This window comes from Huiozyma naganishii, chromosome 7, assembly GCF_000348985.1.
Source record: "Huiozyma naganishii CBS 8797 chromosome 7, complete genome".
Classification (NCBI taxonomy): Eukaryota; Fungi; Ascomycota; class Saccharomycetes; order Saccharomycetales; family Saccharomycetaceae; genus Huiozyma; species Huiozyma naganishii.
The window spans coordinates 52,439-69,576 of record NC_035928.1 but is presented as its reverse complement, the minus strand read 5'-3'; the positions used below and the strand labels follow the sequence as shown (position 1 = coordinate 69,576).

General features: G+C 45.0%; 9 protein-coding genes and 1 non-coding gene across 10 annotated transcripts; 5 read left to right on the top strand and 5 right to left on the bottom strand.

Annotated features, from left to right (window-relative positions):
- Positions 1-617: 617 nt before the first annotated feature.
- On the top strand, positions 618-2,027 carry FRD1 (fumarate reductase; the record flags this gene model as incomplete). The annotated part of the gene is made up of 1 exon (XM_022608892.1): positions 618-2,027. The coding sequence occupies one exon, from the start codon at positions 618-620 to the stop codon at positions 2,025-2,027; it is 1,410 nt and encodes a 469-aa protein (XP_022465343.1).
- A 154-nt stretch (positions 2,028-2,181) lies between these two features.
- On the top strand, positions 2,182-2,631 carry TCA17 (Tca17p; the record flags this gene model as incomplete). The annotated part of the gene is made up of 1 exon (XM_022608891.1): positions 2,182-2,631. One exon carries the CDS (start codon positions 2,182-2,184, stop codon positions 2,629-2,631), a length of 450 nt encoding a protein of 149 aa, XP_022465342.1.
- Positions 2,632-2,735: 104 nt separating this feature from the next.
- Positions 2,736-4,622, bottom strand: PRP39 (Prp39p; the record flags this gene model as incomplete). The annotated part of the gene is made up of 1 exon (XM_022608890.1): positions 2,736-4,622. The coding sequence occupies one exon, from the start codon at positions 4,620-4,622 to the stop codon at positions 2,736-2,738; it is 1,887 nt and encodes a 628-aa protein (XP_022465341.1).
- Positions 4,623-5,194: 572 nt separating this feature from the next.
- KNAG0G00370 (pheromone-regulated K(+) transporter PRM6) lies at positions 5,195-6,322 on the top strand (the record flags this gene model as incomplete). The annotated part of the gene is made up of 1 exon (XM_022608889.1): positions 5,195-6,322. One exon carries the CDS (start codon positions 5,195-5,197, stop codon positions 6,320-6,322), a length of 1,128 nt encoding a protein of 375 aa, XP_022465340.1.
- Positions 6,323-6,606: 284 nt separating this feature from the next.
- GSF2 (Gsf2p) lies at positions 6,607-7,797 on the bottom strand (the record flags this gene model as incomplete). Its single annotated transcript, XM_022608888.1, has 1 exon — positions 6,607-7,797. The coding sequence occupies one exon, from the start codon at positions 7,795-7,797 to the stop codon at positions 6,607-6,609; it is 1,191 nt and encodes a 396-aa protein (XP_022465339.1).
- A 271-nt stretch (positions 7,798-8,068) lies between these two features.
- Positions 8,069-11,860, top strand: RSE1 (U2 snRNP complex subunit RSE1; the record flags this gene model as incomplete). Its single annotated transcript, XM_022608887.1, has 1 exon — positions 8,069-11,860. The coding sequence occupies one exon, from the start codon at positions 8,069-8,071 to the stop codon at positions 11,858-11,860; it is 3,792 nt and encodes a 1,263-aa protein (XP_022465338.1).
- Positions 11,861-11,995: 135 nt separating this feature from the next.
- Positions 11,996-13,306, bottom strand: GAL80 (transcription regulator GAL80; the record flags this gene model as incomplete). Its single annotated transcript, XM_022608886.1, has 1 exon — positions 11,996-13,306. One exon carries the CDS (start codon positions 13,304-13,306, stop codon positions 11,996-11,998), a length of 1,311 nt encoding a protein of 436 aa, XP_022465337.1.
- A 470-nt stretch (positions 13,307-13,776) lies between these two features.
- SUR7 (Sur7p) lies at positions 13,777-14,745 on the bottom strand (the record flags this gene model as incomplete). The annotated part of the gene is made up of 1 exon (XM_022608884.1): positions 13,777-14,745. One exon carries the CDS (start codon positions 14,743-14,745, stop codon positions 13,777-13,779), a length of 969 nt encoding a protein of 322 aa, XP_022465336.1.
- Positions 14,746-15,775: 1,030 nt separating this feature from the next.
- KNAG0G00310 (uncharacterized protein) lies at positions 15,776-16,204 on the top strand (the record flags this gene model as incomplete). Its single annotated transcript, XM_022608883.1, has 1 exon — positions 15,776-16,204. The coding sequence occupies one exon, from the start codon at positions 15,776-15,778 to the stop codon at positions 16,202-16,204; it is 429 nt and encodes a 142-aa protein (XP_022465335.1).
- A 777-nt stretch (positions 16,205-16,981) lies between these two features.
- On the bottom strand, positions 16,982-17,079 carry KNAG0Gtrna2Y. Its single transcript has 2 exons — positions 17,040-17,079; positions 16,982-17,018 (listed from the first exon to the last, which is right to left on the bottom strand). It is a non-coding gene; the product is annotated as a tRNA-Tyr (tRNA).
- Between the last annotated feature and the right edge of the window lie 59 nt (positions 17,080-17,138).

Here is a 17,138-nt window from a genome sequence, read left to right as displayed (position 1 = left end):
ATCTCCGCTTTAATTGCAAACACATCATCATTTGGCATAGTAGACGATATTCTTTTGAAACAAATTCCATGGCGCCCTGAGGTCTCCGTCAAACCAGGCATGGTTACGAATTCACGATCTTTCGAGCGCATCAAATGGGGGTCCCCGCGTGGCACACCGCACATTTGAGAATCATTGCTAGGGCCGAGACACTTTTCTTTCTACGGAATTGCGTCCACCTAGCACCCTATTAAGGAGGGACGAAAAGTGGCTGATCTGACTCAGTGCAGCCGACTGAACATGTTTGATTTTTTTGGTATTCTATTATTTTCTTCCCCTGTAGTAGCGGAACCGTTACTACAATTCACGCCACACCCCATATCTCGTAATTGTGTAGAGTATATTTCTTCGTATAGACGGTGTTTAGTAAGAAAACAAATGGAAATAATTTTGCAATCGTATTGTTATTGTTGTTCGCCTCGCCCGTTACTGTGGCAACGCGTTGCAGGAAACCGAAAGAGGGAATTGAAAAGAAACGTGCAGGCAAGAGGAAACTGATTATATAAGAAGTTGTTGAGATGTCAACCAACTAACGTCTTTGCAATTATTCATCTGTCACAAGCAAGCCCAACGTACAAATGTCGAAGGATTCCGTCGTAGTCATTGGTTCAGGTCTTGCAGGTTTGGCCGCGTCCAACCAGCTTGTGAACAAGTACAATATCCCTGTCATTCTAGTGGACAAAGCCTCCTCCATTGGTGGGAACTCGATCAAGGCGTCGTCCGGTATCAATGGTGCCCACACGGGTACGCAGGATGCACAGGGGGTCAAGGACACTCCAGAGTTGTTTTTCGAGGACACTGTCAAGTCTGCCAAGAGTAAAGGTGACCAACAGTTGATGAATAAACTGGCGACACAATCGCATCTGGCTGTGGAATGGTTGCAACAAGAATTCGACCTGAAATTGGACCTTTTGGCACAATTGGGGGGGCATTCTGCTGCGAGAACCCACAGATCCTCAGGGAAGTTGCCACCCGGGTTCGAGATCGTCTCTGCCCTTTCGAACAACTTGAAGAAACTGGCAGAGACGAAACCAGAATTGGTCAAGATTCAATTGGATAGCAAAGTCACGGATATCAAGACCGACTCCCAGGGTGCCGTGTCTGGTGTTGAATACGTCAACAAGGAAGGTGCCACTGAAATCATCAAGACATCTCACGTTGTTTTCTGCTCTGGTGGGTTCTCCTTCTCAAAGGAGATGTTGCAAAAATATGCGCCACAGCTGGTCGACTTGCCAACAACCAATGGGGCTCAAACGACAGGTGATGGACAGAAGATCTTGGAGAAATTGGGCGCCGACTTGATCGATATGACCCAGGTTCAAGTACACCCAACAGGGTTCATCGACCCTACCGACCGTACCGCTGGCTGGAAATTCTTATGTGCCGAGGCTATGAGAGGCCTTGGTGGGATTTTGCTGAACCCAACTACTGGTAAGAGATTTGTCAACGAATTGACCACGAGGGACGTTGTCACCGAGGCAATTCAGAGAGAGTGTCCCCAGGACGAGAACAGGGCCCTATTGGTCTTGGGCCAAGGTATCTACGACGTTCTTAAAAACAACATCGATTTCTACATGTTCAAGAAACTGATTCAAAAGGTCACATTGCGTGAGGCAGTCGAGAAGTTCCACTTGCCAATCTCGGCAGGCGAGTTTGCAGGAGAACTAACCGCTTATTCCACAGACGCGGAGGACAAGTTCGGGCGTACTTTGGTCATCAAAAATTTTGGCGACGCAATCACAGAGGACACTACCGTGTTCATAGGTGAGGTCACCCCAGTGGTTCATTTCACCATGGGTGGTGCCAAGATCAACACGAACGCCGAGGTGGTCGACAAACAGGGCAACACGCTGGCAAAGGGGTTGTACGCTGCGGGAGAAGTCTCTGGTGGTGTCCATGGCGCCAACAGACTAGGTGGCTCCAGTCTTCTGGAGTGTGTTGTGTTTGGGAGGACAGCGGCCGACAGCATTGCTGCAGCGTTGAACTAGATCTTGGCGTCTTTATTTAAGTAAGAGCTCATAAAGTTACGTAGTATTCCTACTCTATAAAAAAAAGAGAGAAATTGTACAGTATTAGGACTTTTAGGCTTCTCCTCATTAGAGGTGTCATCGGCTGTGACGACGTAGCACCGCGTTTCTACTGATGGCAGAAGTGACGCCACTGTTTATTACGTTGATTGGTAAAGATAACAGACCAATTCTGATACATTCGGTGGGTACCGGAATCAAAGACGTGAATGAAGAATTGAAGTATAACACGCTGTCTAATATTTCGTTGGATTACTTCGAGAGTAAACTGTTCGATTGGAATATATCTCCTGAAAATGCAAGCCCGATGAATATGCTGTTCGAAATTGAGGGGGTGTGCGTCTTTGCCATGTGGATCAAACCGACGGGGCTGAAAATCGTTCTTGGATTTGATCCATCGCTGCCCTTTGATCGAGAGAACGACCCGTCAATACTGAACGTGTTCCAAAGGGTGAAAGAAATGTATTCCAGGGTGAAAACAAATCCTTTCTTGAACCTACAGGATGAAGGTAACGAAAAGTTGGCAATTGGGCTTGAGGAGAAGTTGAAAGCTGAGTATAACTAGCCGTAATGCGAGCGCCAGTCCTCTATTATCTTGATCCTTTGTCTCGTGCATTGTCACCTCCCCTTCCTCGTGCATTATCGTGTATATAGTACGATATATACATACTACTTTCCGACATAATCATCAGTGTAGTAATCCTTATACTTCGGTGGCTGGTTGATCTTTTCCAAGTTTCTGAAAGAGGGCAGTTTTGGTGCCAGTAACCCAAATGACTTGATTGAGCGACCAACTATAGTGTTCGTGATCTGTGGTCTCTCCACAATAATGCTTGGATGTCCATTTTCTTTGAATTCTGAAGTTTTATACCAATCGAGTGTCGAACTTTGCTGCTGTTTACTGGGAGTCCAAGTAGGTTTGTTTATCTTGCATTTTGAATAAAGGATTGGGTCTACAATTGTGTTCCGGTCTTTACTGTTCTTTGAATCCAAACTTCGATAATTGCTCAGTGTTGAATTAGTCAAAAAGAATGTCTCATAGTCGCTTATAATGTCGTTTATTACTGACACAGGTAAAATGATATTAGTGCCCAAATCATTGATAAACTTGTTTAGCTTACTGAAATTCTTGGCACATTTTTCAAATTTATAGTAGGTTAACCAAAACGAAGTTGAATTTCGTATAGATTGTACCTTACTAAAACTGTTGAAATACTTCCTGGTCTGTAAAACATTTTTTAAGATCAACCAAGTAGCTTTTATTAGTTCTACGGCCACAACGGCCACGTTACCTTCGTTAATCATTGTATGCAGTGGGATGGTGTCATCTGGGTTCTCATTTAAAAAGCTTGTAACAGCAGCTTCTAACATCTTGGTATATGCGAACTGTTGATTCAAAATATCTTTAGCAGGTTGATCATGTTTCAAAGGGAAGGAAAATCGTTTTAACAGAGGTAGAAATTGTGCCATCAAGTACGACGTTGTTACCGTTTCTTGTCGCCATATTGTCATATAAGAGCCAACCAACTTGGTAATAGCATCATATACGTATTTTCTATGTTTTTGGTCATTGAATTCCTTCTTAAGATATCCCAGATAAGTGTATCTCGCCAATTTTTGATTAGTCGGTAACAGCTTGTTGGCTCTTTCGTAAATCTCTATCACATCCACTAAACTGTTCTCAAGAGTGCTATACCATCCTGTGTATTTAATCCAAACTTGTTCGAGGAAACAACAAGGAACAAGGCACCTTTCAAAAACAGATTGGATCAATTTTTTGGATTTTTTCTCTGCGATCAAATACTGCAGGTATGCATTCCAGTTGTTGATTTCAGATTGCGGAAGGGGGGTCAAGTTAAAGAAATTCTGTTTTATGTTCTTCTCAAAGTGCCATAGCTCACCAACCAGTTTTTGATTAGCCTCGATCGTTTTTTGTACTTTCTGGATGTCCTCTGGATCATTTAAAAGTTTTTTGAAGGGGACGATGTATTTGGCATATTGATGTAAAGGTACCTCTACAATCTCCCAATATAATGGAATTAAGTCTTTCTCTCGCCTTGCATAGTAGTCCAAAGCCAAATCCCAGTAAGGGTGCGAATAAAACTGCCAGCCAACCAACTTCTGTCCCTTAGAAAGCTTTTCTTCTATAAGTTTTGTTTCATCTGGAAAGTTAACAATCAAAACACGTAGATAGTCACACCATAGGTCTGCACTACTAGGGAATGCCTCTGTTGCAGCTTCAAGAGTTTTCAACGACGTGTCCAAGCCGTTCAATTGGTATTGAACAGCAGTTAGTTTTTTCCAATATCCGTAAAGGTAAGGATACCTCCCCAGTATCTCTCTGAACACATTAACCAATGCAGTTTTAATCTTATCGTTGGGTGTTGGGTACTTCTGGACAATTTTGTCTATGGTACGAAGTACCGTATTGAGTGTGTTAATATCGTGCTCATCAATAGCATTATAGGCCTCCACGAACTCCATGTTGTCTGTGAGAAAGGACCTATCTAGCAAACTCAGCACTTCATATGTGCCTGAAAATTCACGCTTGGCCATCGATAGCAACGCCTTTGAATTGTCACAGACGGACTGCCCTAGACTTCTCTATGCCCATGGTGCAAAATTTGGCTGTACATACATATTTTTTTTTTAGTTAAAGTTGTTATAACTGCATAAAACAAACTGAAGGTAGACAAGTGTAAGGGAAAGCAGAGGGATATGCTGCTAGATCACTATATTGGAGCTACTCTGTACATTACCCTTGGGTGATGTCAGTGGTTTATTAAGTTTACTCTTTTTTTTATGGTGTATTTTTGGCAAATTTACCGGATTATATGGTACATAAGGTCGTTTGATTACCCATGAAGATATTACTTCTGGTAGTTGCGTTTTACGAAACAAATTACTCTATCATACTGTCAAGTTAGATTTTGAACGCTTATGCTTCTATGAGTTTTCTCTTTTTCTTCATATTTGGGGTGGTATGCTACAATCTGCAACATTGTTTCACAATTGTCACAGATAATTATGCTCTAATAAAAAAGCGATATAAGGTGAGCTGTGATGAAGCTATGACTTAACTCCTTTGATTTCAATTACGGCCCCAAACTGAAAGAAGGGATAGGGAGATGCTCAAGTTTTTCGCTTTCCATAAAGATACTACGGAGGACATCACCCAAAACTTCAAACTATTCAAGGATCTTGATCTTTCCTTGTATAAGAATAAGAGTCGAAAAACTCAAACCCACTACATCATAAATGTCTGGGGCGTGACAATATTACGAGTAGTCATGCTACTTTTTGATATTTACACGTGCATCAAGCTTCTGGCATTCAATACATGGTCAAATGAGTACATACCACCTTTCGTCCCGTTCCGCATCAGCAAGTGGTTGTTTAGTGCATGCATATTCGTGTCTATACTTGTAATGGCGTGTGAATTTGTGGCTGGCATTCGAATATACAGAACGGAGAACATATCGTTTAGCTTCATGAATAACTGGACGAATACGTTCCGTTGCTTGAGGGACTACAGAGTGTACTGTCTCTTTGAGAAAATTACTCCCAGTGGCGTGTTCCAGAGGATGGCTTTTTTCACCTATTTTGAGCTAAAGAGCAGTTTCAAACTGCTGTTTGCCGACTCACCGCGACAGATTATCAACGGGCTCACGTTGTGGTCTGTGCTTTTCACGAGAGGGAGCACGAGCGAAATGAACTTAGGCGACTTAGAGTCCCTCCAGGGTGTTGGACAACGGATGAGGTGGATAGCGAAGAACAACCACGAGGAGGCGGTTATACTCTCCTTCATGTTTTCATCCTTCCTCATATGGGTCTTCTTCTTCCTAAAACTTACCGTTGCGGTGGTCCTATCGCTCAAAATACACCACAAGCTAGTGTACGAGTGGAGGTTTACCGATTTGAAGGGATACGTCTGCATCACGATTTCGTATAACATTGACTACCTGACCGAGAAATATCGTTTCAAGCAGTTTTACTCTCAGGTGTCACCACACAGCAGCGATGAATTCTCGATCGATTCAATTGGAGAGGACGGGGACCTAAAGTCCATGGGGCTCTACGATAGCGAAGAAATGAGCCGAATAAGCTTTCTCAAAACACCGGATACTCTCAATACGTTGCCCAGTTACTACTACCAAATCGACGACAAGAAGAGCAGGGAAATGGGGGCCCCCTACTGTTGGGAGTTCAGCGTACCTGCGAAAACGTATAAAAAACAGGGGATTGTTTCACCTTGACCATTGGAGACATGGGCGGGATGAATAGGCGTGAACTGTCAAGCGTTTGCCTTTTCGATATGTAAGCTGGGCGAGGCTTCTTTATATCTTCAGGTAAAAATAGAGAGCATTTATGCCAAAAGACTATTACTAGTGATACACATAGGGGGAATACGATCATCTATACCAGGAGGAATATAATAGATAACACAGTTCGTTAACGACAAAAGAATAATATACAATCTGTTAAAAACAACATACAAGGACAACATTTCGTGAGAGATGTGAGGCCAACCTGCGGAGACCTATTTGGCCTTCTTGGCGGCCAACGTTTCCTTTTCCTTCTCCTTGATAAGTGCCTGTTGCTCTTCGTACACGGCTCTTCTCTTCTTGACCATGTTTCTGATCTTGTCGCTTGGTTCGTAAAGTCCGTATCTTCTGAACTTCTTGATCTCTTCGTTCATCAACCCGATGTCGCCGTTGGCTTCGTCGAGTTTCTCCTTAAGGATGTTCTCGAGCTCGATGAAATACTCCTCGCTGAGTATGAATTTACCCTTGTCCTCCATCTCTTTGAAGGTGGACCCCGTGAACCGTTCGTCCAGCGGGGTTTGGAACCCCTCCCCGGCTTGCAACGGGATACCTGGGTTGGCAGCAATCTTGATCATACCGGCTCTGAACGTGGGGACAATCCCACCGTACTTCTTCAAGATGTAGTTGTAGTAGTTCGACTGGTAGTCGTCGAAAATAGCCCTCTTCGACCCAATCCACCCGATCGACTTCAACGTAGCCTTCACGTCGTTGGACTTACGAGACAGGTCGTTGTTCCTAAGTTGCCACATCTTCACCGGGTTGAACGTCAGCGGATTCGCCATCCCAAATTTGAAGAACAGGACGATGAGCAGCAGCTTCAAAACGTGGAGGGTGAAAAACCCCCATTGGGCAGGAACAGAGGAGTACCCGACCTGAATCTCCTCACGCAGCTTACTGGCCATCTTCTGATTGTCCAGATAGTTCTCCAGCACGGGGAGCAACAGCCGGGATAGTTGGTTCGTCAAACAGATCCCGGGAGTTGGGGAGATGCAGTCCGGCAAGTCAGTGTACAACCAGAACAACAAAATGGCCGCAAACATGATTATGTTCTTGCGGCTGTACTCCCATTCCGGAACAATCAGTTGCCCAGGCCACAATTGGTCAAACAGGGGCTTGTCCTCGTCCAGTTTCTCCAAGTACTTCGCCTCCCCAGCATCGTAATCGAAAATCAGACACCCTCCCTCCGTCAAGTACCCAGGATGCATCGACTTGCTATAACCGACGGGCTGCTTCTTGTGGAACAGCGTGGGACGCAGCACCATCACATCCGCCAGTACAATCTTCAACCCAGGTTCCGGCCGCTCAGCAAACAGCTTGCTGACCTTCGACCGTGCGGTGTCTTCCCGGGAAACCTGGAAAGCGTAGTCCCGGTCAATATCATTGTTCAGTCTCACGTACACCTCCATTTCGCAGCAAGGGTGTGTATGTGCAGTGGCAGTTCTGGTCTTCCCACTTCTGAAAGGTGGCAAGACGGTCACTTTTAGAGAAAGTGGCGAACTGGTGTTTTTTATACTGGGAGAAGAGAGATGCCGTGTCCCGCGGAACGAACAGTTGCGGGGAAGATCATCGAACAGACGGTCAGGGACGCTTAGTCATCAATTGGGAGGGTTAATTGGTCTGTACTTCTGCTTGGAGTGTACTGAGGAACTGCGTCACGTTTAACTGCCACCAGTGGAGATGCCCGTACAGGAATCTGATGTGGTGCTGTATCACCTGTCCCTGCAGAGACAGTCGAACTACGTTGCCTCGTGTACTGGGCGGTTTGCAGAATTGCCGGGGCATGAAGTAGCACCGGGGGTTGGGTCGCGACTGCAGTTGTTTCTTGCAACTGAGACGTGTTTAGAACTGTTCAACGTCGCGGATGGTCGGCTGGAAAGACTGGCCAGTTGGCCGCTGTTTGCCTCGATCAAGACCATCGCGGCGTGGATACCCGTGGGGGCCACCCCGCGGGACGTTCTTCTTGTGACGTCCGATGCGGGGAACCTGACGTTGCTCTCTGTTGAGAGGGACGATTCAGCCACCCACGGTTTCAGACTGGAAACACTAGTCAATGAGTCCATGCATAGGTCTGGGATGCGCAGGGTTTCCCCCATTGCGTACTCAGCGGTGGACCGGCGACAGCGGTGCGCGATGGTCTCTGCTTTAGAGAAGTTCAAACTTTGTTACATGCTAGGCAGCGGGGCCACAACGACGGCGTCGCCCCCACTGCTGTCCTCACCATTGGAGATCGTCCGCACAGGGTACATTACGCAAGATCTCGTTTCGTGTGATATGGAGTACACAGACAACCCAGTCTTTGCAGCTTTGGAGATACTCAAAACCACAACACACCTCATCTTCTACATGGTTGATTTGAACTTAAACCATATTATCAAAAAGGCCGACTTTGAACTACCAGAAGCACAGTACGACCTGATACTTGCATTACCAAACTTGAACAGGTACGGTATCCGAACAAATGTGAACGAGACAGACGAGTTTACTAATCCCTTCGTCATTTTAGCGAACGATACCGCCATTTGGATTAGGGACATGCAGGGCCAATTCAACATTGAGCTTAAACTACCACGTAGAACAAACGCTACCGCCGAAACCCACAGCATTATCACTGGGGTCACCCACACGCTAAAGGACAAATTTTTTGTCTTGCTCCAAAACGAACTAGGTGATCTGTTCAAACTCCAGATTGAACGGGACCCACAGAACGGCGACAAACCTAAATGTTCATGCACTTACTTTGACACTATCCCAAGGGCAACCAAATTACACATATTTTCTAACGGGTATATGTTTTTGCATGCAGAATACAATGATAACGCACTATTGCAAATCGAAAGCTTGGGGTCCATGGAATTCAAAATAGAGACCGAGTATACCCCACGCACTCAGGAACAAGAAAACCTAAGTGTTGTGGAGAGGCAATTGAACTTAAACCCTTTGCTCTCTGCGAACGTAGATCCTGGCGTCCCCTTTAAGATTATCACAAATACCTCAGATGGGGAGGCTAGACTGCTCACAAACGCGGTGAAACTGAAAAGCCTTATTACCGCTCCTTTACCACCAAACCCGAAGAAAATTTGGGCTCTGAAAACGAACATTGGTAACGAATACCACGAACTTCTAGTCATTGCATTCAATTCGCTGACCACCTTCTTGAAAACTTCGGGCGATTCCATCGAAAACTTAAACTTGCCCTCCCCTCCAGCATTCATTATGAAACATGACCAGACTTTGCACATTGCAACATTGACACCAAACTACATCATACAGGTTTGTCGAAACTTGTTTGTCCAAGTGCGGACCGATACTTTCAAATGCGTACACACATGGTACCCACCCGCTGGTATTCACATAGTGTCAGCCGCCTCCACCCAAACCCAACTCGCCTTGGCATTATCCAACAGCGAAATCATATATTTCGAGATTTATCCAGAGACGAACACGTTAATAGAATCAACCAAAATACTGACGATGGAATCAAAGATCAAAAGTATCTCTTTGGACATTACCTCCAATAGATCCATTTTCATGGTCGTGGCAACCGAAGAAGATCAGCTGGTAAGTATAGTGAAGGTCCAATCACAGAGCCCACAGTTTATGGAAGTTGTCTCACTGCAAAGACAAGGTGATGCTATAAATGAAGTTCTATTAGTAGAATCCGTCATACATATTGGTTTGATGAACGGAGTGTATGTGAGGTCAACCATGTCTCTAAGGGATAGTGAAATAGTAGCGTCCTCCGAAAAGTACATTGGCGGCAAGCCGATTACCATGAGCTTCATCACAGAAACCCTGTTAACACTGAGAGGAACTACCGAATACGATGAGAGTGACGACGAAGAGGAGGACGAGAAAACAGAAGATAAAGGGGACCTAACATCAGCCGTGCTAATCCATTCGAACTCTACATGGATCTCCTATGAAAAAAATCAGTTCACCTATATTAGACCCTTATCTCTTCCAACCAGTGTCAAAACAATCACTACGTTATCACAATTTAAAACGGATAATATAAAACGCAACGGATGCTGCTGTTTGTCTTCTAGCGGAGAGCTGGTTATTGGTAATGTTCAAGATTTCATATTCAATGATCACTGGTTCAACATGTCTTCGGTGAACTACTCGGTGGACGGAAACCAAAAGATAGAACCCGATGCTGGAGGAGAAGAGGAAGAGGAAGAGGAAGATATTGATGAGAAACTGCCACTACCTGCTTTTAGAGGCAAAAAAGTACTAAGACTAAGTGACATGAGTTTACTTCTGGAAAACTCTATTGAAAAATCAGGATCTGTTCGTGTGTCTGTTGTGGATCATCTCGGTAATGTCGTTCCAAATTCGAAATCCGCCCAAAATTATCAGATCTTAGCCATAGCCTACTGCTATACTGGAGCAATTGTAAGTTTCACAGCAGGCACGTCGCATTTAGTCTTATCGACCGACACATATCCAAATCTTCTTACATATAAGATAAACATTTTGAAGAGCAAAAATAAAAAGAGGAGTTTCAATCTAGAATTAGTCTATGAAACCACTATTGGGAAAAGTATCCGCACTTTATCCAGCTTTGGCAGCATGTTGTTGGTAGTGGTGTACGGACAGGTGGTTCTTTTTGGTGCTGGTAAGAAGCAACTTCTGAAAAAGTCGATAACCAAGCTGCCGCCATCAATTAAAGAAATGACTGCATTTGACTGTTGGGAAGATCACCGTATTGCAATCGGTGACATCCATCAATCTGTCACCGTCATGGATTTTGACCAGGACTTGAACACTTTTATACCAGTGGCAGATGATGTCGTAAAACGATTTGTTACCTGCCTCAAGTTTTTGGATAATACCACTGTTATTGGTGGTGACAGATTTGGAAACATTTGGACTTTAAGGGTGCCCACCATTGTCGATGGAGTTTACCAACAACAAAAATTACCAGGTAATCTATTGGAAGTGGCGAAAAAATTGGTTCTTAAAAACCATTTTTACGTCAACGATATCCCAACAGAGATATTTGTTAACCATGCCGTGCAAAACTCTGATAGACCTGTTGTAATTTACACCGGGATACAAGGGACTATAGGTGCTTTAATACCGCTCCTGACGAAAAATCAAATCAAAACCATAAAGAAGCTGGAAACTTCAGTAGCCAATATAGAGTCCTTATTGTTTAAGGACAGCAGTGTAAAGTTACTCGAAGATGGTGACAAAGAAATTGTTCCAGAGGAGGAATCTTGGATTAACAAAGGTAATGCTATTAAGGAAAGTCCGGAAGGGTATTCTAGTATTGTCGGTAGAGATCACACAGCTTATAGAAGTTATTATGCACCAAGTCTCAATATTATCGATGGTGATCTTTGCGAAACATTTGTCAACTTTTCTGAAGATGAACAAGGTATTATCTGCAAAAGCATTAATAAGAAAATCTCGCACAAGGAAGTGTTAGGGCTGATTAATGAGTTTAGGACAAACCATATGTAGTAAGGATTCGAAAAATAGTTTAACTATACAGTGGAAGAATAGATGCAACGGTGTTTTTAAATCGATATGGAAAGAGAGATATGTATGTATTAAAGTATGTGTGAGCGAATGTTCAACATTTCGTTATACACGTTCCTAGGGTCGCGAAATGTTACTAACATTCAAGGTGGATCCTATTAAATGGCTCCTGTATACATTGTCAATCAAACGATGAAGTATCAATGCATCCATGAGGGTTGGAAACCCTTCGACCTCGAAACCTTGCATGATAAATTGAGCTGGCAAGTTCGGTATCTTCCTTGTGTTGTAATGGAAGTCTGCTATAGATTCGTACAGCTTGAAAATATTCCCCAGGACAGCATTATAGTTTCTCAAATGATATACCTCCATGATTTCCTTGGCAGAATCGTAGGAATTTGATGGTTCAGGTAGACTAGCAAGGTTTGTAGAGGACGTTGCCGGGTCGTTCCCCTTTATCCCACAGTAGTACAAGACGAGATTTGATATTTCTGCAAACCCGGCATCCCCCTCGAGCTTCAAATCTCCCTTGGTACCATGAATATCGATGACTAGATTTTTGGTGAATTTCTTGGTGGGCTTCCCACCTTTTATAGAACACGATATGGGGACATTCCCGCGCAGTAGCGTCCCCTGGAATAACAGGTGATCGGGGACTGATTTTTTCACTTTCTGGCCTATCCTTGCACCGTTTTCATCTATCAGTTCCTGTTGTGGTATGTTGTTGAAGATCATGGAGTTAATTCTTCCAAAGTACGACCCTGTTATGTACTGCAGGATATCGATAGTGTGGCCGAAAGTGTTGGTCACAATATCGGTCCCCTGGCCCATCTCGTATATGAAATTAGGGTTCTTGACGGACCGCTCATAACCATACCACCCACCGTTCCCTGCTATTTCGATAGAGTTGATGTCTCCTATGTAACCTTCGCTTACCAATTCTTTTGCACGGATAACGTACGGGGATTTTCTTCCCTGCAGCGATATTATCGTTTGTAGTCCTCTCTTCGCTGCCGCTGCATAGATCTGCTCTGCCTCTTCGACGGAACAGGCCATGGCCCACTCGACGAAAAGGTATTTTAGGTTTGGGTTTGCCTTGGTGTGCTCTATAAGCGGGATCAACACAGAGTAATGCTGGGCAGATTGTATCGAAACCACAATCATGTCGACATTTGATGACGCGGCAAAGGCCTCCAGAGTCGGGAACGCCGTTGCGTTTTGCAATTTCAGCGCTTGTATCGTCGCAAGAGCCTCACTCAGCTGTGGGTTGAACAATGCTGTGATTTGGAACTGCGACGAAAGTTGCAATATCGCCGGATAGTGTGTCTTCAAAGCCCACCCCTTCAGATACGATAACCCAATGAACCCTACTTTTAGTGGACCTGTATTTGGAACCGTAGAAACGGCCGACCTCTTGTTATAATCCATATTTGAAGCACCAATCACACGGGACGTAAGAGACAGTTGCTGGCGACGACTATGCGCTGAAAATATAGGCAAGTAATTGGTCCAGACCGTGAGCGGTTGAAACAGAAGATTCTGAACAAAGATGTAAATTCCTCGCGGGACAGAACTTTTCTCGTACGGTATCTGGCGTTATAATTTCGGAGAAACAGCTTCTTGAACTTGCTGTTGGTCCAGTTCGTTCACTCCCGTGCGTATATTTGAATAATATGTTCAAATTTAGAAAACGTATCTGGTGTTCCATGCTTCGGACCGCTGTCCTCCGCATAGTGTAGGGAGCAGGAGGTGGGTCTGTTCGCCAAGAGAAACGTATTATACACGATTATTACTTATTATAAAGGGGGGATGAATGGTCAGTTCGGCTGGGTATCGCGCGATGGTGCATTGCATTACTGCTGCACTCGCAAGGCTATTTTTTGTATTGGCTAGGGGGGTTACACCGAGTCATCGTCGTCAGGAACGGTTTTATTCTGCTGTCTGACGGTGAAGAATCTTATACCTTTGTGGGTGTTCTCCGGCGATGCGACACCGGCATTGGCTGTAGCCGGTGCGGCCACGCGGGGGGAGGCCCCCGCAGCAGCGGCGGCTGCATTCTCCTCATCGTAGTCGATAGAGCTTGCGTTACCGGGGAATGTTGATGGGACCGCAGTGGCAGTGCCTGCAGTAGTTGGGTACGCCTCTATTGGTTCAGGAACGTTGTAATTGTCCTTTTCCCTGTGGAAGAACCCATCGTTCACGTATGAACTGCTGCCCATATTCTTCTTGGCTGTATTCCACCAGTATCCAGACATTATAGCGTTGTATACAGAGCACACCAGGGAGGCCCAAGCGATCCCCAGCAACGGAGCACTGATCCGCGCATCGCGGTCCCCGCCATGGAATGCGTTTCTGGCCAACACAGAGACCGCGGTTTGTAATATGACCGCAACGGAGTCGAAAATACAACCCACAATGGACAAGATCAACACCACTTGCGAGATAGACTGGGAAAACCATGACAAAACAAACAGCAGGAAGGCAATACCAATGAACGCCAACGCAATCCAAATGAAACAGAATGAAAACCGGCTCAGATAGTAGTACCGGTCCCTATGAGCGATGAAACTATGGGGCACCTCCTCCTTCGTGTGGAAATTATCCACGGGGGAAATTGGCGCTGCAGGTTGCAAGTAGCGATCGCACGTTGTGATCCCGTTTTCCACGGTGCATGCACCCCAGAAGGTCCACCTTGTAGTGTCCCCAGCATTAGGGATCCCCGCGGTATCTGCCTCAACCCAGTAAAATCTGTCTATGGGCGTCGAAGTGATAGCACCGGAGAGCACTATAAGGATTAGCAGTAGAGTGTTACCAGCAAATAGCAGCAAAGTGAGAAACCTCAGAAACGTCTTCAAAAAGACACCCATCCTGGTTGCTTTGTATATTTACCACTGGGTGTTTGTTCAATGTTTAACTCAGCAATTGATTGATGCTGTTTAGTCGAGACAATATAATATAATGTCTTGGAAACCGCGGGCAATGTAGGGAGGACATGCCAAAGCAATACTTTATAAACAAGATAAATCACAGGCTAACCCCCGAGCCAAGATCCTCCTCGACCTTCCCGAGGTGCCAACAACTGTCTGCGCGCTACAGGCGACCAGGTCGCCAGAGCCTCGAGGCCAAGAGGGCAATGGCCGCAGCTGGGGCTCTGCACTAAAACGGCACAGAATGTGTCCCGATCGGGACACATTCCCTTTGTGGACAGGTCGAGATTTATTTACACATTTCCCTTTTAGAAACATATTTGGTCCCAAAAGGGTAAACGCCCTCGACCAGGGCAATAGAGGGCGACGTAGTGGCGGGCGATAGGGGAAGAGATGAGGATGAGGTGAAGGTTGTGGGGCCCACAGGACAGCACAGACCGATGCCGCGAGCGCCTCTCGAGTGGAGTTGTCGGCGGAAGCAAGTTTCCCTTTTCGCTTTGAATTGGATCTAGTGAGTGATTGGCAGTGGCAGAAGAGAGGGCCCCGCCAATGACGTAACAGTTGCTCACCATCCACTCCAGGGTTTGCGTGCGGGTTCATCCGGTATAACTGGAGGCGAGTCGGTAGCCTTTTGATTTAGACTCCCGCCAAATTTCGGCTATAGTCCATAACAAACGCAGCAGCGGCCTCAAACATGCAATTGTGCAGAAGTAGCAAAAAACGGTAAACAGGGTGATGGTACAGGTAGCATTTTGCATGGGACTGAGCCTGTTCGTCAGTTCATGGCCTCGACTGTGCGAGCTGCGAGTACAGAGCAGACGGGTCCTCAGGACACATATCACTTCCCACGGCTGGGCTTCTCTCTTCCAAATTTTTCAGCTTCGAAAATTCGCTTCTGTTTATTGCGTATACGCCAAAGGGACCCTCTTACAGATGCGCACGCGCATATCGGAGACACCCCTATTCATTGATGGATATGATTTCGAGTCAGGTACAGAATTTAAAGAGAGGGTACACGGAATTGGAATTGGAATTGGCGGTTCCTGAAGCGGTAAAGAAGGCAAGATCAAGTGCGTTGCTGCCTTCCGAGCCGCTGTACCAAATTGGCTCCAATTCGCAATGCCCCACGTCCCCAACACTATATCTTCAACAGAACGAAATACAGCGATATACAGAACACGATATCATGCAAATTGCTACCCCAGTGAATGAAAATCCTACGAGTTCGTGTGTGGTGTCACCTAGTATGGAACCTGATGCAGAAATCGAAGGGTACATGCTGCAGGGATACTATGACAATAGCAAACACCTTGCTGAATTAACGACTTCCTACAGCATCTATGATATGACGGAGGAAGAAATAGACATGATGATGGTCGATGGGCGTCCCTCTATGTAATAATGAATACCATGTGGTTAACTTATCCGAAAAAAAGCAAAATAAACAACAACAAAAACAACAAAAACAACAACAACCGTGGGTGAGAGCGAGTCCATGCACAAGGTGCGAATGAAGAGAACTGAGTATTTGCCGCCGTGGGTTATGTACCTATATACTTTACTTAAAATGCTAGCATATATCTATTTTTTTCCGGAAAGTTGGACAAGATGAAGTCCTTGATGTCAGTATACTACTTTATGGACAACTTCGTTATTGTGGACACGTAATTGTACCAAATGTTGGTTTCTGTATTGCATTTCTAATTATTTTGTTCTTGGTGAAATTCAGTCGAAGCACATGAATTGCACTACAAAAAAAAGTGATGAGCGTCAAGTGAAGCTTCGTAAAGAGTGACATAAAAGTCTTCACTAGACGCAGGTTGTGATTACTTCTGAACCGCGCGTATAGAAAGAGAGACTAGTGTGCTAGTCTCTCGTAGATGAGCTGTTATGTAGAAGGTAAGAAGAATGACAGATTATTGTAAGAAATATGAGTACACTGAGCCCAGAAGAGAGAGACAAGTACATGAAGTACCTGGTTCAACAAAAAGACATTTTCGTAATTCATAAAGGAAACAGAACCGAAACAGCGATGTTTTCCAACAAGTGACTTAAGAGTGGAAAAACCGGAGGGTGCTCAAGATAGATTCATTCTTATATCTGGTCGTGCAGGAACGCAAAAAACAACGATCACTCTATAGAGCTGAGTTTTGCCGTAAGATGAGGGCAAAAAGACTCTCCAGGGGGCGATTCGAACGCCCGATCTCAAGATTACTTGTTTTCCCTAAGGGAACATTACAGTCTTGCGCCTTAAACCAACTTGGCTACCTAGAGTCCGCTGAGAATATTTTGTTGAAAATTCCACTTCGTGACATACATATTTGATACTTAGG